Raw genomic sequence first — 25,573 nt, forward strand, 5'->3', positions numbered from 1 at the left:
ATTGATAGTAACAAAACAATTTTTATATATTTTCTACGCCTACCTAATTCAATTTTTCACTTATCTCTTCAGAAGTAGAATCAAAAGATTGAAACTCTACGTTATTTAATTTTGATTCAATTTCATCTTTAGGTTTGCAACTATCAGAAGAACAATCATCATTAAGTAAGATGTGGTCAGACACTTTAATAGAAATATCTAGTTCCTCTTCAGATACTTTTTTTTCATCACTATCCTTTTCAGAGATGGATACTTGTAAATTATTCTAAGAAATAATATAGTAGCTTTACTATTATATTATACTATAATTGATAATAATTATTAATTATTACACTGAAAATTTAATACAACAAATTTATCAAAAAACCATTACAATAACGCCCATGATTTACTGTGAATATAATATGTACTGAATATAATTGTATTTATAATTATACACGTATAGTTAACCATGTACATTCAAATTTGACCTGGTGGAGAGTTAAACAAGTTATTCACACAAAACACTCGATTATAATCTGTACATTTTAATTTCTTCCTTTAGCTATTTAGCTATTTTCGTTTAGTTATTTTTACGTGTTGTAATTATATCTATCTTACTTCAATTTCACTAGACAAGTCTTTATTTTCTTTTTTTGAATCAGTTTCATGGGATTCTATTGTTTCTTTATTTTTTTCATTTCTATCAAATGTGCACACATTAGGGATAGAATTCGATGATACATAAGGCGTAGCAAAATAAGTAGTTCCTGAACTATCCATGTAACCTATACTACTTAGTTGGTTTTCTGGTGTTTGTGGCAATAGAGAATTTAAATTTGAAGATGGGTCATTTGTCTGAAACAAGTGGAAAACATTAAATTTAAATATTAGTCAATAGTCTCGTACTGAACAAACTTTCAAGAATATATCAATAGAGTCTTTAATCTTATTAACTAGTTGCCGAATGGTTTGTTCTTGTTGACTAATAATAGCTTTTAAACACGCTTCTCTAAATGATACCTGCGATTTGAACAAAGCAGTTGTGTCACTATCACCGACTGAACATTCTAGATCCTTATCTAAATTTTCTCTAACAACGGTAAACTAAAAGATAGAAGACGAAATTGAAAATGAACCTGCTTCAGTTTACGTGCATTTATATTTATTAATATTGTCTTCTCTACCTCTTGGTCGTTTGCCCAAAATGTTATACGACCGTCGTTCAATAAACCCTTAACTAAATCGTCAATAAATCTCTGAACGTTTTCTTTTTGTTGGGAAAACGCTCTGTTTAACATAAATTGCTTGTTTACCACGTCTAATGTTTGCACCAAATCTTTTTCTACTTTCAACAAATGTTGTTCCAGAGCCTCTTTCTCGTTAGTCAAGTCTTGAATCTATAAACCGAAATAATAAAATCCATAAGTTTTCACATACAACACAATCGAGTGTAAACGATTGCCTTTGTAAGATACGCGCTTTCTTGTGCGTTGAAGTTGTTTGGCGATTTGCATTCATTACAAGAGTTCGATGACCAACGTTTGGACTTTGGTTTATCACTTTTAATGACTGAGCTCGTTTGTGAATTGTTCTTGTAAAAATCATGAGGCGTTGGTGATTGCCTACGAATAGGTCGGCGATCGGATTGTGGCTAAATAAAATTTATGACAAAATGAATTTTTCGGTTAAGTTTTCTGTTTTTTTCATTCAAGTTTATTAGATTAATCCAATGATAATAATAAATACTAACGTGTAATCTTTTTGTTTTATCTTCGTCCACAGACTTTCCAGTTGATGTGACACAATAACAAGCAGTATTTTGATGGTAAAATGTAAAATATTCGCTTCGACCCAATATCTATCATTAAAATTATTTAATAATTATACATATGTTGCGCACATATATGTTAAAAATTACTCGTAATAAACCCAAACCAAATATATATATACATGTGTAATACACAATAACTAAACAATATCTGTCATTTTAGTTGAGTATATGGCTTTTACTATCCATCCATTTGTGTATTTAAGATTTAGCCCTCCCCCGGACCAGCGAATTCAATATTGCTTAAGACGATAATTACAAAATATTGTTATAGAACTTTTCTTATTGGTCATTATTCTGCAATAATAGATAATTTGGTTCGAAATAAAAAATGTACGCTCACTTCTAAGTTTTGAGCGATATACATGAGTTGATATTTTTTGTTGCATTTTACTATATTTTGAAAACATTTCTTCTCAAAGATGATAGACTTAATCGGTTTGTTGATTTCATCGCAACCTATGATAATATTTTTAAATGCGACTTGTTCATCTACACCCGTCCAACCCTTCGGTATTAACACGATCCAGTCCTTCGAAGAAGCATTTGTTTGTGCCTAAAAGTTATGTTTGTATATAATATAGATATAATTTAGCCACGCATATTAATTGAAACTCCTTCAATTACCTCTTTTACAAAGTTATAATCAATTACTAAATCGTTTTCTATAAAATAGCTTTGGTGAACAAAAAGCTTTACGATTTGCTCCATTTGTATTATTTACTGAAATTAAGTATAATAAGAAAAAAAAAAATCGATTTAAATGAATTGTGTCATTATTATTAATTAGCTAATAAAAAATTCAATATCAATCCAAACAAATTAGTTTTTGAAAAAAAAAATTAAGTAAATTCCAAAATGATGTAACAAAAGATTTCAATACCTTTAGTATGAATATTTATTTTGGATTCTGCACGTAATGACTTAAGTGTCTTGATGGCTCCAATATATTTTTAAATGATTTATATTTGTATACTCGCTAGTATGATTTTTACATTCTTTCATTGAAAAATAAGTAAACGTATAAAACTAAAATACTCTTTATAAAGAATATTTACGGTTGCACCATAGTAACGTTGTTATTAAAAAAAAATCTATGCGTGGCAACTAAAATTGTTTAAAACACTATTATGGAGTATAATTAAAAGTATTATACAAAAAATGTATAACTATTTACATTTGTAAAATGTATATACACCCAGAGAAAAACCTCGATCTATATAATTAATTCATTGTTCAATTTGATAAATATATCATTACTAATGAATCTATGATATATTTATCAATATGATGATTTTTTTTCTTATCTTGAACAATAATTATTCATAAGAATAATTATTTTGTTCGTATTAATAAAACATTATCATAAACCCTTGATAAAATTTCTCTATCAAAATTGATTGAGGTTTTTCTTTGGGTGTATAGAGCGTGATAAATGTATTAACTGTCTTGAATAACGTTTAAGACGAAACATTTTGTCAAAACGTAATTAAAAATATGCGATATCAATAAATACAAAATATTATTAAACATAATACTATTTATAACATAAAATAATTCTTATTAAAACGAAAATGAATTCTTACCATATGTTATATATAAAAAGTTCTATGCAAGAAAAAATTAGTCACTAGCTCCCCATTTAAGTTGTTTGTAACAGTTAATTATGTTTGGAACCCATTTTAACGTTCGACGTATATATTCAATATTATATATTAAACTCAATAAGCTCTTAAAGTCTTAAACTCTTAAGCATTAAGATAACATTATTAACGTTGACACGGCCACCGCATTGTCGTCACCCGTCACCGCACAGCGGTAACCTGACCACACAATCACTCACTCGTTATGGTCGTGGCGTTAAGTCCAACCAAACGGCCAGCGTTGAATAAGCTAAGCAGTCATCTTCATGACGCCGCCCTACACGGACCGCTTTGAGAGTACCGCCCGACGCACTACGTTTAAGCAACTTTTTATCAACTCTGAATGAATTTTCATTATCATAACTGTCCAACACTAATCATATCCGCTTTGGATTATTCTTTGTTTCTTTCATTTGCGACAAATAAACGGTTTGACGTAACTATTTTGTGATATTTGGTGTTGCCTACTCAATTTCGATACGCACCCATTAAGCCCACAACAACGTTAAACGAAAAAAAAACATTTTTAATCGGATCTTTGTTTTAGGTAATACAGTAATGAGATAATATGTTAAAATACATAGCTTATTTACATATGCGTGTATAAATTATTATTATGTCATCTAATGAATAATAAAGACTGAACATGCAGTTAACATCTTATTTCGGTTAGTTTAATTAAATCAATTATTTCAATTTTGCTACAATAATACAATGCAATATCATCCAATAGGGATTACAGAGAGCGCATGCCCTATTCTTTACCATCATCACCAACTTAAAACAAACGATTTAGAATAGTGTAGTAAGTAAAAAAATTGATTTTGATCACTAAAAATATTTTGGGCATCCCTTGAAAAAATTTCTGGATCCTCTCCTGATTTTACCGGTACATTTACTTGAAACATATTCGATGAAATAGTATCCTCATATTGACAATATCAGACTTCAAACTTTTGCCTTGCCAATGGTAAAATTTTTGAAAATTCAATACTAATACAATATTCTTTAAAATGAAAAAAGAAAAACTATACGAAATCTCAATTTCTTGAAGTTACCTGACCGTAAAGCAAAAAATCATACAATTTTCGGAAAAAATGGATAATTTTGTAATATTTTGCACAGTTACGTAGGAACACTTACATCATTTTAAATTATTCAAATTTAATACTCTTTTAATGTAAACAATAATTAAAAAAATAAAAACGTTTCTTATGTATTTTTATTATTAATGATCGTAAAATTAATTTGGTTGGTTATTTTATAGAAATATAACATATAATTTTTTAATGTATAATTATATAATATTGATTGTTAGAGAGGTGTGAGTATGACTGTTTATATCATTAGACATAGTGGTAAGTGGGCCTGGGCTCTCATTGATAGCAATATACTTTTCTAAAATTAAGTGATTAGCAAAACAAAAAGACCGAAGTATGGAATTTTTAAAATTTTCCGTAACATAATTATTATTTTAACTATATTTATATATAAAATAAAATGTGATTTTTTTATCATTAACATTTATTAAAAATGTATTTCTATGCTCGATTAATATAATTCTATTTAAGTCAGTAATATCTGTATTACTAGTGTTATATGTTTGATGGTTAGTTAATACGGTTTGATTCAATAGTATATTTTTTGAAAAAAAAATTATTATTGTTTGAGTCTCCGATATTTGATTTTGCCGTTTCTTCCATAATATTCATTTTTAGCTTGTTTCGATAGGCCGTTTATAGTTGTTTTAAATTTTAAACAATCAATATTCAGTATTAATACTGCATAGTTAGTAATATTATACGTTTTTTCAATAAAATATTTTTTTTGAAAAACACAAATTAAAAATTTGTACGTTTCACAGATGATTGCTAGGAAATTAGAATATAAATTAATCTAGATTTGGTGTAAAAATAAATTGTAAGCTTACAATATTATGTGTCATTAAGTGCGAGACATTCTCATGTTTTCCTAATCGCACAGTTTTATCAAAGAACAATAAATTAGTGATTTATATTGTATATTGTGTTTTAAAAAAATTGTTTATTTTATTATTTAAAATGGACAGTATATTTTTTCAAAATATATTATTACGGGAAGTAATGTATTATATACGACCTTAATAACGTCATTTCTTTTTAAATATAGTTAAAAATCATAAATATTTTAGACTGTGGCTTGATGTGGTATTGAAGTTTGATGATGCATTTTATTTGAGCTAATCCATTTCAAATTACTAGATGGTAATGCCATAGAATTTGATTTCTTGTTCTTGATTTGTGTATTTTTAAAATACTGTCTAATTTGAGTAATCACGTTAGAAATTTTTTTTTTTGATATCACTATCCTTATTGAACTTAGAACTTGTAAAACTTGGTTTTGAATTTTAACAATTTTTATGCGTTTTGAATTTGGTTTTTTTATGAATTTAATTTTTCCAATTCGTTTGGTATACATTTCCATAAGATATTTGTAGTTCTGTCTAATATATCGGTTCAGTGTTGCTTTTTTTATAAATTTATTAGGTTTTTTGTTTTTTAATGTTTTGCTTTGAATAATCTCATTATTATTAGGCATTCTGTTCAGTTCTTTTTCAAGAATAGCTTCATTATTGACCTGTTTTTTTGTTTCGATTGCTTTATTAGGTAAATCAATAAGAACTTTTTCTTCTTTAAATGCAGAATTTTCTTTGTTTATACTGTTTGTTTTGTGTTCACAGACTCTTTTTTCAGAAATTGGCTTTTTCCTCCATTTTAAAAATACCACTTTATCATTTATTTTGATTTTTTTTCTAATGAAATTATCATTTTTACTTCTTTCTAATTTAGTGGTGTAATGGCGTTTTAGTTTTTTGGGTTTTGTTGTCATTGTATCAGATTTGTTTAATTCTTTAATAGTTTCTATACTTTTGTGAAATTTATCTAATGGATTTTGTATTGTTTCTTTTTTAATAGTATAAGAATTAGGTTTTATATCAATACCATTGATTGTTTGAGAAGTTTTATCAATTTTCTGTTCATGCTTATTGTTGATTAATTTTACTTTTGGAGCACTAGACACCCGTGGAGAAGTATCTATGTTTAATATTTTTATACCTATTTTTAAACCACCTTGATTTTCATTTGGTATTGAACTAATTGAGATCAAGTCATTTTTTATTTGTGTTTCAGGCGTTTTAAACATTTTTTTAGGAACTTTATACAAACTTAGAAAATTTGATTTCGTTAATGTTTTACTGTTTAAGACATTTTTTTCGTTAGAATATTGTATTCGTTTTAAAGTATCAATTAGTTCACTTATTTTTTTTTTATAAAACCTCTCAACTTCTTTCTGTGAGATTGTTCTTGCTGTTGATTTATTTATTAATGATGAACTATCGGATGTAGCACTGTTCGAGTTATTTATCATCACGTTCTGACATTTATACGTAAGTGGTATATTGGTGGTGTTAGATAATTTACTTGTAATAATCTTTAAAATTGATTCTTTTGCCACGAATGGTACGCCACATAATAACATTTTACCAGTACCTCTTATACGTGGAAGCTGACTAACTGAAATATTTGGTGTATAACTTGCTAAAATAATATCTAAAGATTTTGGTTTACTTTTATTTTTAGGTTGATCACAGTATTCAGGAAGATTTGATAAAATAAAATTTTCTTTTTTCATATTTTTAGGTTCATTAATTACTTGTGATATATTATTAGAGTTTAAGTAAGAATTTTTTTTTAATCTGAAATAATTTTCAACAGTCTCCTTAAGAATGATTTTTTTTGTTGGATAGCCTACAACTTCTACGAATTCATTATCCAACTTTTTATTATTAAACTTAAAACTAGTATCATATAAGTGTGAACCGGTGATATTTGTAAGCTTAGTGGGTAGTCCATAAAACTTAGAAATATTTGATGGAGTGCATCTTTCGCTAAGTTCAGTCGTTAAGTTGGTGTGTTGTGATATAAAAATAGGAAAAATATCGTTTTTGTTTTGTTTATTTCTTTTATTATCAATAATTTTTACAATTGGTTCTTTGGATTTGGTTGGAAATACAATTCGTCCATCATTTTTTGATAAATTTTTAATTTCATTCATTGAAAAATTGGGCATAGTCTTATAATTTGATGATTTTTGACCGGATAAATGTGATCCACTTGACAATCGTTTATGGACTCTGTACAAATTAGACGAATCTGATAAAGTAAAATTTTCATTTCTTATACTATTACGTACGTTAACATTAGATGAAATAGTTGTTGAATTCAATGGAGAATTATTTTTGCACATGAAAGCTGGTTTAACTTTTCCTTGTGTTATGGTGAGTATCGTCTTTTTTTTAAATTTTTCTGAAAACTGATTATTATTATTTTCATTTTGGTGGTGAATATTTTTAATACAGTTCGTTGAATTTTTTTTATACATAGAAATATTAGTCATTTTAGTACTTGGTACATTGGATTTGGTAATGTTATTTGGCAAATTTTTCAAAGTACTTAAGTCCGTGATTTTATTGTAATATTTTTTGTCGTTTAAGAAATTGAATTTCATTTGTTTTTTAAACTTGAAAGCTTGTTTTACATGGTCTTGTGTAATGATTTTTAATTTTTTTTTTTTAAGAATTTCGGGGAACTGATGCAATAAATGTTCATTGTTTTTAGAATGGTTTAATTGATATATATTTGAATAAGGTTTGGATTGATCTTTAGAAATATTTGTCCTATTATTACTATTAGATGAACTTAATAATTTTTCAAATGTTTTATGGACATCATATCTATTATTCATCACTTTTCGGTTATTTACGCTATATGATTTACTTGACAATTTAGTCTGAACATTTTTTGTTGGTTTAAAGATGTTGTTGATATTACTACATTTAACAATTATTACCTTTTGCTGCTTTGGCTGAACTGGTACCCAACATTTTAAAATCTTTCCTTTAACTTTTGAATTATTGTTCAGTCGATTACATGTTTTAAATGTTGGAAATTGGCGTTTTTTTGGAACATTTAAAGGATTAATATGTTTATCAGTTTTTAGTTTATTTCTAAAGTTTGGAGAAATTGGTGATTTATTCATACAATTTACACCATAACATTTTTTAAACTTAAACGACTGTCCAATTTCAGATTTATTTATAGTTTTTAGTTTGCTACTTTTTGGAAACTGAAGTAAAAAATAATTGTTATTAATCTTTTCGCTATTTTGATGATATGATAAATTGCATTTTAATTTGTGAGATTTTGGAGAATCGGTTTTGTTTAAAACATTTGTTAGTGTATTGTATTTTTTCGCTGTGTTTGAAAATATATAGTTATCATGTTTTGGATTTTCACTTACGTTCACGTTGTGTGGCCTATTTAAATCGCTCAAATCAACATTATTTCTATCGTTTGATTTCTTCGGTTTTTTTTTAATAAATTGGATTGTTCGATTTTTTGGCGATTCAGATACTTTATTCGTTTTAAATTCTTTTTTATACATATTCCTAGCATTTTTCGATTTATAACCACTATTGAAATTTGATTTTAATGGGAAATTAAAATTTTGTAGTTTGTATATTTCTTGTGTTGGAAACACCATTGATTGTTCAATATTTTCAATTTTAGGATTTTTTTTTGAGCAATTTTTAATTAAATCAACAACTAGGTTATTGTTTGTCACGTAGGTCTGTTTATGATCGTTACGAATTAAATGAACCCGCTTTTTGAAAATTCCCCTTGAAATCTAGAAGAAAATAAAAAAAATTAGTGACATACACTTACAAAGCAATTAAAGCTTATATAAAATTTACTAACAGAAATGAAATGCTTTGCATTCTTTAATGAAGTCATATTTGAAGACATTTTTTGAATTTATAACTTGTATTGCGAATATAGAAATTTACAATTTGAATGTATCTATTTATAGCATAATTTTAACATTTAAATTAACTTTAAAAATTTTCAATTTTACTGACAGAAAAATTTATAAAAATTTCATTTTTATTCAAGTCTTGATATTAATATTGAGTATTAAATATACTTTAATTAAATGCTAAAAGTTATTCATAATCTTAGTACTTAGATACGACAATTATTGATTAGATTATAAAATAATTACATAGAAAAATTGTTAAGCCAAGTAATTTTTTAACTGAATACCATAAGATTTAAATAAGATATATATCTACTAAATAAATGGATACTGTCAACAGCTATTAATTACGCAGTGATTTAGAATATATTGAATGATTATAACTTTGAGTTGAACAAATAGTTAATGTTCCGTTTTTTTAACTAGACATTTTTGAGAATACCTCAACACTCGATAATTTCTAATCAAGAAATAAAGTGGCCAATAATAGTTTATACATACAAGCTGTCTCAGACACAACTGACAATACATACAATTTTTGACACAACTTTAAATTTGTTGAATTTTTTTTTATTAATAGTTATTGTCTTTTTAGATTACATTTAAAGTATGTTTTTATTATTTCACAACAATAATAAAAAAGTTTTAATATTAATTATTTTTATTTTTTAATAATTATAGCCATTTATTAGTCCATTTCTTATAAAAATGTTGATGGATCATCTACAATTTATAATTAATTCATCAGATTTGCTAAATTATACAAATATTTTTTACATTGAGAACAATAACTCATTGAATAACAAGCGATTTAATAAACAGAGTGCGTTTGTAACTCGGATGGGTGTTCATACTAATGTAGTAGGATGGTCCTTAATTTTTTACTTTAACAATTTGAAGTTTATACACCCTAGTTTTATTTGAATGACCTTAAAAATAATAAAGGTGAAATTTGAGTTCCATCTATATACCCTTTATATGCTTCATTTTTTAATTTTTACAATCTACATATCTCATCATTAACGCTGAAATTTAAATATTTTTAATAGTTATAATTGAAATTAATCTAGATGTTCAACGCGAATTCAATTATGTTTTATGGACATGTTTCTAAAAGTTATAGTATAAACTTTATATAAGAGTATTACTTTTTAAAGTTATAGGTGTTGAAGTCTAAAAGTCCACAAGACGGGATCAAATTATCTGTTGTAGTAGATTATTCAGATAATTCACATTAGTGTTATAAAAGTATATTCGCATTTGAGCGTTAATGATAAGAAATGTACAAGTTAAAAATAAAACAAATAATAATGTATATTATATTATAACCTATAGTCAAGAAACGCAAATAAAATATAATTGACTTCGTCGTTGATCTAAATTTGGTTTGTCTAAATTATTGAATAGTTTAATTAGAAATTTTTAGCCGTTGCTTGGTAAAAATTTAAAAATTAATAACTCTATAATTAAATATGTAGAGTAAACATTGCGTATCAATGCGTGTATCTATATAAATTTGAACAAAGAAAAGTTTCTAATGTGGATCTGATGAGTAAATGGGTATACTTTTGTTTGTAAATATTTTAGTACATTTTAAAATTAAATTTTAGTTTCTGTAAACATTTTTATTGTACTTTATAAGTATGAAATAAAACTTTCGTTAGTCTAAATTAATTATAGAAGATTGTTAATTTTATGGTTGATCCTCATTTTATCTGCTCATAACTGATTTAACAGTTGATTAAAAATTTATTTTCCTTGTATTTTATTATTAACCTTAAATTATTTAGTAAGAGTATTTATATTTATTAATGATAAATTGATTGGAAAATGAGGAGATATAATTACCAAATATACAGTTTCTATGTTTTTAATTTTTTTTATAAAATATTTGTTTGATAAATAAAAAAAATATATCATGTATAAATAATTTTATGTGTAGCTAGTATTCTAAGTTAGAAATTTCTTATTAGAAGTTTATGAAAATGGAAATTAATAGAAAAATTACTGATCACTCCACATAATATTTAGTATACAATTTATTAATATATTTATAATGTATATTTTTCAGAAATTGCATTAGAAAATGGTGATAATGCGGGGGATAATCAACCATCCAATACCGAAAGCGAAATAGTAGGTATTGGTCCATCTTGCAATAGTGTAAACAAAGATGTTATAGTAAAAAATATATTATGTCACGAAGTTTACATCCCAAAAAGACAAGGTTCATTCATGAGTAACTCATTTGTGATGTCATTTTGTACTCCTACCATAATGGATCACTTGAAATCACTCGTTGGCATAAATAGTTATAAATATGAAGATCGGATTCAATACAAACTATATAAAAGTCGAACCAGTAAAGAGCCTGATTTACTTATCAATACTATTTATGTAGAAAAAAATGCGTTACATTGCCAAGGTTTGGTAAAGAAAATAATATTAATCAAAGATACAACCAAAAAAACTCTTGAAAAAATAATATTTGTATAATAAAAAATGTATTAAAATATTTGTAAACTCTAATAATAGGCATGTATGTTAAATGTTAAATTCAATGGTCATCAATTAGTCGTAAAAAACTAACTTATTTATAAACTATTTTTATTGTACTATTTGAACTATACAATGATAGTAGAATTCAAAAAACAGAATATTTAACCTAATAATCCAAATGATGTTAAGCAATGAAGATTTTCGTAATTTAGTACACATCATATTAATTTATTGTCGAAAATTTCATTAAATTGTAGACTTCTTTGGCCATGTAAAATTTATTGATTTTTTAAGTCAGTTAAAATTATATTATACAGTTAAATGTCTTTAAATTTTCTCTTGTTTATGTATCATGAGGCATAATATTAATTTATAAATCACCATAAAATATTTGTAAGATTTATGCAATATCTTTTAAATCTGATTAAATTCTTATAGGAACTATAAAATTCATATAAAAACATTGTAAAATTCTTATAAAAATAATGTAAATTAACTTTAAAAAAACTGAAAAATATAAAATTCTCGGGAAAACTATGAAATAAGATGAACATTTTTCAATTTAGAGTGATTTCCTTCAAAAAAATTAAAAAAGTGATGGAGGGATGTAATTGAATGTGATATAAGGATAGTTGATGTGAGCGTAGATGATGTGGGAAATCGTGTCCAGTGGAAGTTTAGGAGAAGGGTGGCCTACCCGAAGTAGTTGGGATTAAGGCGAAGAAAAGATTACTAAAAATTCCGGTGACAATTGACATAAAATAATTGTTGTTTGGAATGTACAATTTAGCGTTTGGTTGGTTCGATTTAAACAATTTAGCGTCAAATCAATTAGCTACTCTATCAGTTGTATCTTAATATACACTACTCTTTAATGATATTATAAATAAATAAACTCACACATACACATATATGTATTTGTAACATTGTGTCTAATATAAGAATAACATGATAAAAAGTAAGGATAAAATGGAAAATAAATTTTAGTACTCATATTAAATGTAATGTAACTCGAAAAACATTTATTTAAATGAAAAAATAAAAGATACCTTTTTTACTTAAAATTGTCTTTTAAATAACTTTTGTATGAAATTTTTTTTTGTAAGTTAAATATTTTTTGAAAAAACTAAAAAAGCTCCTATTTTTGAACTTTTGTAAAGCTGTAAAAAAAGCTCAAGTCAAATCGATGAGGACTTTAATATATCATTATACATATCTTAATTAAACATTAAAAAAAAAAAATTTGGCTGGGAATTTTTTTCGCCATTCACAAAATTACTTCTTCGTTGACTGGCCTAAAATAAAATAATACAATTTTGCTCTTAAAATTGTTTACAATATGTCAATTTACGAGATAATTTTCACGTATTATAATTCTTTAAATACAGAGTGTTCAGTAAATAAGGAAACAGGTAAATTGTTACAAACAATGAGAACTATAGAAATCAGTTTCCTTACTTACTATCTATATAGTGGATAAAACGTTTGCCTATTTTTTTAAGTCCCTAGCATTAAATTTTGTTAAATTTGTTATACTTACTTTATAGATTTGTTCAAATATCACACTATAATATTAAAAATTCACCTTAAATCAAAATTTCAGTTATAAAAATTAATAGGAAATACTGGCTGTATAAAAATATACAGTGTGTTCAGTAAGTTAGGAAACAATTAAATTGTTACAAACAATGAGTACAATAGAAATTCGTTTCCTTATTTACTGAACACCCTGTATATAATACTTTAAATTAGCGTAGTCATGTAGTTATAGTTAATAAAATTATTTTAATCAAATGATTCTATTGAAAGAATACTTTCTTGTTAAGTTACTAGTCTTATATATTTATATATAAAAGTATATATAAGTTTATAAAGTAATTATGAACCAAAAACGTATGATAATTTTGTTATTGATGTTTCAATTATTTTTATTTGGCACAACGTTTAATAGACTAATTTACATTGATAGAAATAAGCCAACCTGTGATAGATGAAAAACTAACTAAACAGATTCAATCAAGATCATCTGATTTGATAAAATTGTTAAAAACACAGAACCACGATAGAATGCAAAAATATAAAGAAGAGTGCTTTATAAGAAAGAAACAAGATGAAGAACGTAAAAAAAAATTAAATGAATTAAAAAATTTGCAGGTGAACTATCTTCTAGTGTCCAAGAAAATGTTATCAAGTACTGAATGTAATTCTATATAATTAAAATATTTGTTTGTAATATAATATAAATGGTTTAGCACTGATTCAGTTATATTTATTTTATTGAGAATAAAGTTGATTTATTAGAAAGAAAAAATTATAAAATCATGATATCAAATAAAAATTATTCTAGCAATGTCAAAAAAGAAATTACATTTAATCAATATGGATGAGTTGTGTTATTCATTTAACTAAAGTTTTACGTTTTTATGAATGAATTTTTTTAAGGCTAATGAGTTTTAATGTCTTATTTTTTTTAACATGCGAATGTATAACAATTATATTAAGTGAGTATAACTCATTATTTTATATCTGCATCATTTAAAAAGTTTTCTATGACATCATTAATAATATAATATAATATAATAATAATAATAAGAGAGATCGATAAATAAAACGAATCCTAAATACGGTATAATCTTGAACGAATGAAAATGAACCCTTAATCGAGCAGGTTATATTGAGCTTAATTATCTATCAAATTCATTATTGATTTTATTGAACCGACAAAAACTAAAAAATGTGTATAATTATTTTAATTTTAGTAGAATTTGTCATTGTTGTACCGACAACGTAGTTGGATTGAGGTATTTTATTACATATTTCAAATACATTTTAAAAGTATATTTTATAATGTTTAATAATATTACACCACTAGTATGAATTAACAGAACTATTTAAAGTAAAAACTGATAAGTTTTTTTGGACAGATACAAAAAAAAAAAAGCTTACCAACCTTCTCAGCTTTACATCGAAGCCAAAAATTATATAAATATATTACATTATTTTTGGAAAAGCGGATTTAGGAATTTTGCGTTCTTTTATTTATACATTAAATATGTTAATTACGCTAAATATGCATTTATAAATTTACTAATGTTGTGATAATTATTACGTGATTAATGAGTTGATGGCACAAGCTATCATTGACAACGCATGTTTTCACTGCAATCGCACAGTATTCCATTACATCTGCTTTTATACATAACACATTATGTATACATATTGCGTATACTAACATAATAACTGTTAGTCGTCTGGAGAGAAATTAATAATATTATGATTATCAAGCAGTGGTAGCCGTTGCTATTAGTACCGAAATACTACTTTCACTCTCGCTGGTATCCACTTATGTTTTACATCTAAAGTAGTATTTAGCTTTCATTCTGCTACTGTCACTCTTTGTACTTGACTATTGCGAATCGTGTTGCACCATTTATTCGGTAAATTTCGGATGTTACTTTACCCATAAGCATTCACAGTATTCAGAAAAAATTCTTGAAATTTTCTTAAAAAAACAATTTGTTTATCATGAAAATTCTTTTTTTATCGGTGTGTTTGGTTGTACTGATAGCTATGAGTCATCATACGGTAGCTAGTGACCTTTCATTAGACTTGAACGATCCGGTTTTGGATGCTTTAGCAGAAGGAAAAACGCAAAAAAGAGTTCCAACAGCATCAGAGGATGATCGAACTAAACGACAACTATCAATAGTGCAAAGCAAATTGTTAAATTTTCTTAAAGTAAGAACTATTAAAGTAATTCAAATATATTAATAAACTTGATTAATTTTATGAAAATCATAGTAAATCTAGTTGATGGTAAAGAAAGACTAAAAAGTTAAAATTTTTGTATAAAATATTATTCTTACATAATATGGCTATTTTTCAAAACTATTTATTGAACTAAAGTAATTCATCAAAAAACAAAGTTAAAACATAATGTGTTTATTTTTTAATTTTTTATTTTGTCTGCCACTAAGTTAACTCAGTTCACCCTAAACTGAATATTTTCAATGTTACGTTAAAATATTACAAAAATTGTATCTAATTGAAAATGTTATTGTCAAGAATCGAACAATTTTTCCTCGTTCCTCGTAATTGAGCGAAATCATTCAAAAGAAACAAAAAAGTTATTTTTTAAAAATTTTTACTTAATACTACCATAACTTTTTAAAAATCGATGCACCAAAATAACTTTTTTTTTTATTATTATTGCTTTAGGTAATTTGTTTTATATATCTTCTTCATCCTCGCCTTTATCCCAACTACTTGGGGTCGGTCACCCTTATCCTAAACTTCCACTTGATACAATCTCCCACATCAGCTGTCCTCATATCGCATTTAATAGTATCTCTCCATCTCTTTTTTGGTCTTCCTTCAACATTCATTTCTATTACTGTTCTTATAGCTTTTGATTCTTCTCTCCTTATAACATGACCAAACCATCTAAGTCTATTTTCTCTCATCTTATCCACGATTGGCGCAACACCTATACTCCCTCTTATATGCTTGTTCCTTATCCTATCTTCTCTAGTCACTCCACTCATCCATCTAAGCATTTTAATCTCTGCTACACTCATTCTCTGCTCTACATTCTTATCAACCACCCAACACTCTGAACTATACATAAAAACTGGCCTCACTACAGTCTTGTAGAATTTACCTTTAGCCTTATTGGAATTCTTTTATCGCATAAGACGCCAGACGCTTCTCTCACAAAATAATAGCTCCATTGTTGTCTTAACAGGCATAAATCCAAACTGGTTTTTATATACCGATGACTCATTTCTTATTCTCTTATCTATTCTATATATAAGCTTTATGCCTCTAAAATTTCCACACTCCTGTATGTCACCATTACTTTTAAATATTGGCACCACATTACTATTCCTCCATTCATTTGGAATTTTCCCTTCTAATAAGATTTTATTTTAAAGTTCCTTCAACCACCTTATATCAACATCGCCTAATATTTTCCATACTTCTACTAGCACTTCATCTGGTCCTATTGCTTTATTCGTTTTCATTGATGCTACAGCCTCCCATACCTATTTCTCACTAATTAAATCTACCAGTCACTCATTCCACGAGATATCCTTTAATATCTCTTTTGGGTACTCCTCATTCAGTAATTTTTCAAAATACTCTTTCTACCTTTTTTTACATCATCACTCAAGAGTACCTTATTATTAACATTTTTTATACGCTTTATATAATGATAATCTTTAGACTTTTTCTCTCTTACTTTTGCAAATCTATAGATTTCTTTCTCGCCTTCCTTTGTTCCTAGCCTATCATACCTTTTAAACTTCGCCTTACTTATTGCACACATAGGTTCTTTGTAGTAGCGTTTATACTCCATCCAATCTTCTCTCCTTTTGCTCTTTTGCCATACTTTGAATTGATTTTTCTTACTTTCTATTATTTTTTTAACGTCCTCATTCCACCACCAGGTTTCGTTGTCTCCTAGCATTCTACTCCTACTCTCATCAACAATCTCCTTTGCAGTATTCTTTATACAACTAGCAAATCTATTCCACACATCATTTATGTCTCCTTCGACATTTCACACTGTCCTCTTTTTTACCGTCTTGACAAACTCTTTTTCATTTTCTCCTTTCAATTTCCACCAACGGATGTTCGATTTTTCTCCCGTGTTCCTTCAGTTTTTGTATATTCTTTTCTCGGTACACCCAAACTCCATTACCATTAGTTTATGCTGTGTAGTTACACTCTCGGCTGGTATAACTTTAAAATCTTTTACTCGCTTTACGCTCTTTCTCTTCTACATAAAATAATCAATCTGTGATCTATTCCTCCCAATCTTATAAGTTATGTAATGATCTTCCCTCTTTCTAAAATAAGTTTTAACCACAGCAAGATCATAAGATACTGCGAAATTCAGAATTCTTTCTCCATCCTCATTCTTTCCACTAAAACCATATCCTCCATGTACTCTTCATATCCTCTCCAATCATTACCTACACGTCCATTTATATCTCCACCTATCACCGCATCTTCATTGTCAGGTACCCCTTCCATTACTTCATCCACCTCTCTCCAAAACACTTCATTATCTATTTCATCACATCCTACTTATAGTGCATAGGCACTTATTACATTCAGCACTTTTTCCTCGAATATCAATTTTATGACTATAATTCTGTTACTTTTCCTAGATACTTCTACTATTTTACTTTTTATCTCCTAATCCATTATTATCCTTATACCATTCTTGGTACTAGACTTACCTGAGTATATTATTTTATAATCCTCACCTAACTTTTCTCCTTTTCAATATTTCTACTAATTTTCTACTTGTACCAATTAATGTTCCAACATTCCAAATACCTATTCTTACTTTGTATCTATCTTTCTCTGTTATGCACGAATTCAGCTTAGAGTTAAGTGGTGATGTCACCACACCGCTAACACTACAAGCGTTGGGTAGATCTGTACACATGAAACAGCTACCACACAAGTTGTCCGGCTGGTATCAAACATTTTATTATTCATATCTTCTCCGTTTCTAACTACATTATTACCTCTCACCTGTTGTCCCCGCGTACATCTGAGATAGGACAATTCGCTTAAGTTTTGTTCAGGACATCTCTTACTATTTGTCAAAAATTTTACCTGACGCAACCTCATTAGTCGCCTCTTACGACTGGCAGAGGGGCCATGGAAGTATTCTTATCGCCTATCCACAGGGAAAATTTTTTATATATATATTTATTATTCGATTAAAAAAAATTAATTTTGTGATAAATTTTTTCATTGTATTCCATTTGAACGAGTTATATATGTTTATAGTTTAGAAGCGATCTGAAAAAAAATTACTAATTTTTAAAATATGGCAACATTATCACGTAGTATAAAGGCATACGTCGTGATAATGTTGCCAACTGGTTGATTAATATGCTAATATTAAAAGATTCTCTCTGTATACAACAACTTTATGACTTTAATTTAATAACGTTTTATATTTTATTTATATTTAATTCTAATAAATATTTATTAAGTATTATACTTATGAATCATAAATCTTATAATCAAAATATGAAAATATTGTGGTTTATTTCTCTCAATTCAGTTTTACACGGAAACAGTAACTAATTATATTTGGCGTTTTTAGCCAATGCCTGTAGTAGATGTTATCACTGAAAAAGAAAAATATGGAAATAAAGAAACTCATAAGTTTGGACGAGCATTAATAAGTGGATTTGAAACTATTTCAAGCAAATTAACATCAGTTCTATCAGTAAGTCAAGTCATTAGTATTCAATTTTTATTTTTGGAGATTTACATGGTGTAAAAATAAGGTGCACAACAAGATACCTTATTATTTTATTAATTTGAACCTTATCTTCGAATTATTTAGTTTAATCATAAAATCTCATTTCAATTGAAAATAAACACAAATATTTTAGTTAAAAATAAAACAGATTATATACTAGTTCAGTATAAATTTTGTAATTATTTTTAGAATTACCTAATTAATTATTTGCTATTATTATTATTATTATTATTTTCATATCTATTTTCTACTTCGACCTGCAGTTTTGAAATATATTATTTTTAATTTTAATTAATTCAACATGTCGAATTGTGTTCATAGTTTAATAAATATTATATTTTCTTCATTATCGTTTGAACAAAAATTAATCATAAAAAATGACGACAGGCCTTTACCGGAATTAAACGATTTAAAGACTAAATATAAAAAAGGAAAAAGTGAATATTTTCGGAATTTTAATCCAGCATTATATAACTCAAAAATGAATGGTTATATGGATGTAAAATAAATAAGCTCTTTTTTATTTTCCATGTTTAATTTTTGGTTGCGAAATAGCTTGAACTAAAATAAGAGTTGCAATATCTAAAGGCAAATATTGTTAAGCATGAAAATTCATTCAAATATATTCATTATGCGACAAACTTGAATTTGTTAGGCAAAGTTAATATAAGACATCAAATTGATATTGGTTATTGTATTTAATTTGATAATTTTTTATACCTATAGCGGTATATTTAAATTCGCACCCCCACCACCGTTAACCACGAGTCGCTAATACTAGAGGTAATTACAAATTAAAAAATATAAACGTTTTAACTTAATTATTTACTATCTCCGTTTTTTACTTTATACATCTTGTGTTTATTTATTTATCAAGGTTATTTGTTTGTATATGATATTATACATTAAAATAATGTACAATGTATTTATATACAAGTTTCTTTATAGCTATTGAACAAAGATCGAATAAAACAATTTAGATTAATAGTGATAAACATGTTATATTTTGTAAAAATGTTCGTTATTTTATGATAAAATTACACTACATGTGTGTAAAAATATCGTCTATATTAAAAGTACCATACTGCCGTATGGGTATTATAGGATCATTTCATACAGTGTAATTTTATAAGAAATACACTTGCAATAATTGTAATATAGGTAATGTCATATAGTTCTATATAATAATAATTAATGAAGTGTTGAGTTCATTAAAGTTTTTTTCATGTTATTGTGTTTTAGTTACCCGTAGAATCAGCAAAAAAAATATCTAAAAGTACTACAAATGCATTAAATAATGTAGGAGGCAGATTAGTAGGGTTACAGTGATGTTCGATTTATCAAATATCGTTAATATAAACCAATTATTTTTACATTTTAAAAACTGTAGTGCTAGTAAAAATTGAAAATGTAAATAAATTACAAAAAGAATTGTAGTTAGGCCATTTTTGATTTAAGTTCTAAAAATAATGCTATGTAAACTTTAAAATTTTATTAAATATTCGTACTTAATTATTATTATATTTTACAAATATATAAAGAATTCACACTATATATTGTATTCTAATTTAATTATTTTAATTTTTAAAATGACGTTATTTATTATGTATAATTATCTGTTCATATTATGATTTTATCTTTTAAATAAAAATGTAAATAGTTAAATTATTACCCATTTTTAATTTTTAATTGTAAATTTCCTAAGTACCTACAATCAATGATACTCTAAGAAACAATTATTTTACAACTAGAACAGTAATTTAATACCAACAAAATTGCAAAAATTGTTTTACAGTCCTAACTCATATCAAGTTCTTACAGCTATGATTGTATAATATTTAATTATTTTGAAAAATGTATACATTTAGATTAACAAAACTGAAAAATATTAATGTACTTAAAATAAATTCTTTAAATATGAATTCAAATGAAAATTACTGTTCTATTTTTTTTACATTTTAATATGTGACCATATATTTAATTAAAACAATATACTAATGGTTATTTATTCTGTATTATAAACGTATTATTAACTATTAAATATTTAAGTTAAAAAAAAATATGTTGTTTTTTAGCTTCGATGCGAAGCTGAGAAGGTATTAATTTACTATGATGTGTTTTTTTTTGTGTCTGTTACCACTTTTTCTCAGCTCTCAACGTACGGATTTTTTTCAACGATACGTCAAAAGATCACAAATCGTATCTAGTCGAAGACATTACCCTCCAAAATTGAAAAAATTTCTCTCGTTCCCCGTAAATGGGGGAAACCTCCAAAAAAATTACAAATTTAAAAATCGCTAATTTTCGAATTTTTTTTTCTTAAAACCGCCATTACTTTTTCAAAAATGACCAAATCAATATAATTTTTTTTTATGGATCCATGATTCTATACCAATCCTTTGAAATATTATTTTTAAAAATTTGACCATTATGCTATTTTTGTGTTAAAATTCTCGATTTTATATTTTACATTTTTTACTTTAGAATGTTATAAGTTTTTAAAAAATATATGGATCAATGCAATTTTTTCATGAGAAGTAGTATTTATATACATCTTTCATTCGACATAATTTTTTTTTTAAATCAGACTATTTCCCTATATACGGGGGAGGGGGGGTCAAATCTGAAAAATGCTTATAGAAAGTAGAATATTTTCAACTTAACTTTTGAAAGTGTCCCGTAAGGTCTAACACTTTTATATATATCTTAAATTAAACGTAATATAATATACTTTATTATAAAAAAAAATTTTACCTCTGGACTTGTCTTCGTGGTGAAAATAGACATCAAAGTTAATAAAAAAAATACAATTTTTGTAAAATAATTCTTTTTTATATTTTTAACTTAATAATGCTATAACTATTTGGAAAATGTATGGACCAATGATTTTTCTTTTTATAGATGCTTGATGTCTTTATCTATCATTTGGTATATTTTTTTTATATATCTGACCCTTTATTTGCCCACGGGAGAGGATTTAAAATGACAACTTTTTCACAAAAAATTTAATTTTACACTTAACTTTTGAAAGTGTTCCGGAAAGTCTGACACTTATAAATATATCTTAAATTAAAGATAACGTAATGCACATTATTATGAAAAAAAAAAAATTTCGGATTTTATTTTGTCTTCACGGTAAAAATGGCTACTGAATGCTATTTTTGTGTGAAAATTCTCGATTTTATTTTTTACATTTTTAACTTTATAATGCTATAACTTATTGAAAAGTGTATAGATCAACACAATTTTTTCATGAGAAATAATATTTTTTAATAATCCCTTTTTCATTCGATATACTTTATTTTGATCAGGATATTATTAAGGAAAAATAATAAAATCATTTTCCTATATATATTAATTCATATATTACACTTATAAATCATTAAAACTTGTAAATAATAACAAATCACATAAATATCATTATACTTGATCCAACTATGCCACGACCCCTGTGCAGGGTTTTTGTTTATATCATTGACAATGTCCATACTTTAGTACCTAGACTAGTACAATCTGCACCCAAAGGCACTACAGACTCAAAATTTTTTGTACAAATATATTATACACGAAATAAGTCGATAAATTTACGGCAATAATAAAGTAATACGTAATAAAGTTACGGCAATCTTTCATGGAGTTGTCTGATCAATGTTGTAAACAGGGCTGTGCGAAAGGGGGCAACATGAGCAAGTGCCTTAGGGCGTCATAAAAATATGAATACATTTTTTTTAAATACATATCATTATTAGTGATAGCTTTTCAGCTATACCTACAAATAACCGTAAAAAAATGTATGGTAATAATTGACAGAATATCGATCGACAGATGACAAATCGTCAAGTGAATCGAACAAATATAAGTCACATCTGTGTTTTACTAAATACAAAATTCTGTACCTAAAAAATTAATTGGTAATTAAAGATTTATTCCTGTATACATAGTCCTGGCCTAATGTGCTATATGATAAGACTTATGTGTTACATGGTAATGTCACTCATAAAGAACTAATGGGTCACTCAAGTGTAACATGACACTCTTTAAAATTTTTAAATGAGATTGCCTATTATTGTGTGAGGTGTTGTTTATTTGTGGAAAACGAAAAATAAAGGAAAATAAAAGAGAGTGCGAAAATAGGTATACCTGTTTAATGCATATACAAAATACGCATATATGTTCTGCAAAGTTAACTCTTAAAAAAAGTAAAGGGAACTTAGATATTAAAACAATGTTAATCGTATGATATGATACATAGAACACAATGAAAATAAATTAATAACTTATTTGATGACGGTTTGAGGAGATTGGCAAAGTGACTTGTAACGAACGGAAACTAATAATGAACAAAATAAAAAAAAAACTATAAGCGAATGTGATTAATAAATCCATGGCTGTCGATTACTAGAAGCGTGAGACGTGAGTAGTTGTACGTAAAAAACAAAGTATGAACAAAAACGACGGACGCCCGCTGAGGAAAGGACGATGGCCGAACGAGGCAAGAAAACCTTCGAACAAAGAGTGCCAGGGGAGACACGAAGACGGGTATCAGAGATACCATACACTCTACCCAACACCAAGTTTTTACCTTACATAGTCAAAATTTGTGTGACACACAGTTAATGAAAGTTTTGTGGAAGTAAAATCGTTTTTAAAGCGTCGATATTTTCATATAATTTATTTTATCAATAATTATCAGTATTTACTTTTGTGGATACCACAGATAAAATGAAACTTCATCTTATCTGATAAAATCATCTGTATTTTTAACATACTCTCTCATTTTAGTGCCAATCTGATGAGAAATTCTTTTAATAATCCTGGATACAGTAATCAGATAAATTCCTATTAAATCACCACATACAACTTTTAATAATATTACATAAAACCGTTTTTAAAACAATACAATTTTTTACTTGATACAAAAATATAAATTTACCCGAACATCAAGTCAAAGACATTATCTTCAAAATTAAAAAAAAATTTCCCTATTTCTCAGTAAATGAGGGAAATTGCTCAAAAATTACAATTTTAAAAATCGATAATTTTAACACATTTTTTAAACTTAATTTACTTTAAACTGCCAGAACATTTTGAAAAATGAATGAATAAAAACAATTTTTTATTTATAGATACTATAAGTAATTTGAACCATTACCTACCCACGGGGGGGGTATTTAATATAACAAATTTTCCATCAAAAATTAACTTTTTCAACATAAATTTTGAAAATTTTCCGGAAATACTAATAATTTTATAAATACATATATATATATATATATATATTAAATTAAAGCTTATATAAATTTTTAATTAAAAAAAAAAAAAATAAGACCTTTGAACTTATTTTCGTGGAGAAAATTGCTACCGTATTCAAAAATACTCTATTTTTGTGTTATAATGCTTGTTTTTATATTTTACATTTTTAAATTTATATTACAATAACTTTTTAAAAAATGAATGGATAAATACAATTTTTTTATGATAAATATTTGTTTTATCCGACACATTTTTTTAAAATGGAACTGTTTTCCTTCATACAGAACGGGTTCCAAATTTTTAACACGCGTATAACAAGTATAAATTTTTTTTAATAATTGAAAAATTGAGAATAATATATTTTATTCAATTACATGTGTAATTGAATAAATTAAGAATAAAATTATAAGAATTATTTATTATTTAAGAGTAAATGACTAATTCATTATAACATAATCACTCTTTTTCAGGTTATTTTATATCTAATTGACAATGCCAGGAAATAAAGCATAAACTATTGAAATACATAATATGTTACTGAATAGTTTTTTTTACAGTAATATTATTACTGTAGTGTTATTTCGAATCAAACAATATTTTCCTTTACAAAAATGAAAAATATTCAATAGTTGCTAAGAAAATTAGTGTCTCGTCTTCAATCGATCACTATGTATACAGAGTGGAACAAATCTAATTGTATATAATACATGCTGTATATATACTACTGTATCCTAAATAACAAATCGTCAATAGAAAATTTGTCAAAAATCTCTAAACTTTAATAAGCAACTATAGAAATGTGGTTCATTAAAAAAATTTTTTATAGAAACAACAATTATTGAAAAATTTTTCTATCTTATCATTAAATAAAAAATAGTGGATCTCATAAAAAAATAATATGAATAAATTTCAACAATGAATAGTTCATAAAATTAATCAACTTAAAAATTATAGTAATTTTTTCGGAATTATCGGTTAAATTTAATATTATAGTTGGCTTAAAATTATTAATAAAATTAATATTTTATGAAAACTCAATTATTTATTTAGTAAATTCGTAATTAAAATTGTGAAACTCAATCTTAAATTTAGAATTTTTTTCGAGATAAGTTGGTTTTCATGTAAATCATCAGCGTATAATATTGAATAGTTTTTAAGGTACTTGAACAATACTAGTCTACAGAATGATCGATATGTCATACATTTTCTTGGAAACTA

General features: G+C 26.1%; 3 protein-coding genes across 5 annotated transcripts; 2 read left to right on the top strand and 1 right to left on the bottom strand.

Annotated features, from left to right (window-relative positions):
• Positions 1-479: 479 nt before the first annotated feature.
• On the bottom strand, positions 480-2,623 carry LOC126898586 (uncharacterized). Its single transcript, XM_050672796.1, has 7 exons — positions 2,438-2,623; positions 2,154-2,366; positions 1,733-1,840; positions 1,445-1,633; positions 1,167-1,379; positions 898-1,086; positions 480-837 (listed from the first exon to the last, which is right to left on the bottom strand). The coding sequence occupies exons 1-7, from the start codon at positions 2,519-2,521 to the stop codon at positions 592-594; spliced, it is 1,242 nt and encodes a 413-aa protein (XP_050528753.1). The 5' UTR covers positions 2,522-2,623; the 3' UTR covers positions 480-591.
• Positions 2,624-3,735: 1,112 nt separating this feature from the next.
• LOC126898690 (uncharacterized) lies at positions 3,736-14,062 on the top strand. 3 transcript variants are annotated; one of them, XM_050672975.1, is made up of 3 exons: positions 4,003-4,121; positions 11,381-11,739; positions 13,778-14,062. In XM_050672975.1, exons 1-3 carry the CDS (start codon positions 4,100-4,102, stop codon positions 13,781-13,783), a joined length of 387 nt encoding a protein of 128 aa, XP_050528932.1. In that variant the 5' UTR covers positions 4,003-4,099; the 3' UTR covers positions 13,784-14,062. The 3 variants fall into 3 exon arrangements, 2 of the variants coding, with proteins under 2 accessions (XP_050528932.1, XP_050528931.1); XR_007702355.1 differs by lacking the exons at positions 4,003-4,121; positions 13,778-14,062 and adding an exon at positions 3,736-4,000 and having other exon boundaries at positions 11,381-12,073; XM_050672974.1 differs by lacking the exon at positions 13,778-14,062 and having other exon boundaries at positions 11,381-12,073.
• Positions 14,063-15,150: 1,088 nt separating this feature from the next.
• LOC126898691 (uncharacterized) lies at positions 15,151-21,070 on the top strand. Its single transcript, XM_050672976.1, has 3 exons — positions 15,151-15,546; positions 18,941-19,066; positions 20,345-21,070. Exons 1-3 carry the CDS (start codon positions 15,334-15,336, stop codon positions 20,429-20,431), a joined length of 426 nt encoding a protein of 141 aa, XP_050528933.1. The 5' UTR covers positions 15,151-15,333; the 3' UTR covers positions 20,432-21,070.
• Positions 21,071-25,573: the final 4,503 nt, after the last annotated feature.

This window comes from Daktulosphaira vitifoliae, unplaced genomic scaffold (genome assembly GCF_025091365.1).
Source record: "Daktulosphaira vitifoliae isolate Bord-2020 unplaced genomic scaffold, ASM2509136v1 Scaffold_2, whole genome shotgun sequence".
NCBI classification, from domain to species: domain Eukaryota; kingdom Metazoa; phylum Arthropoda; class Insecta; order Hemiptera; family Phylloxeridae; genus Daktulosphaira; species Daktulosphaira vitifoliae.

Bases quoted from the DNA above. Each gene is read 5' to 3' on its own strand.
- LOC126898586 (XM_050672796.1), bottom strand. From the start codon at position 2,521: ATGGAGCAAATCGTAAAGCTTTTTGTTCACCAAAGCTATTTTATAGAA. The intron at 1,841-2,153 runs GTGAGCGTACAT...TTTTAATGATAG, and splicing joins ATATCGCTCAAAACTTAGAA to ATATTGGGTCGAAGCGAATA. The intron at 1,087-1,166 runs GTAGAGAAGACA...TCTATCTTTTAG, and splicing joins TTTGGGCAAACGACCAAGAG to TTTACCGTTGTTAGAGAAAA.
- LOC126898691 (XM_050672976.1), top strand. From the start codon at position 15,334: ATGAAAATTCTTTTTTTATCGGTGTGTTTGGTTGTACTGATAGCTATG. The intron at 15,547-18,940 runs GTAAGAACTATT...TGGCGTTTTTAG, and splicing joins AATTGTTAAATTTTCTTAAA to CCAATGCCTGTAGTAGATGT. The intron at 19,067-20,344 runs GTAAGTCAAGTC...ATTGTGTTTTAG, and splicing joins AATTAACATCAGTTCTATCA to TTACCCGTAGAATCAGCAAA.
- LOC126898690 (XM_050672974.1), top strand. From the start codon at position 4,100: ATGCAGTTAACATCTTATTTCG. The intron at 4,122-11,380 runs GTTAGTTTAATT...TATATTTTTCAG, and splicing joins GCAGTTAACATCTTATTTCG to AAATTGCATTAGAAAATGGT.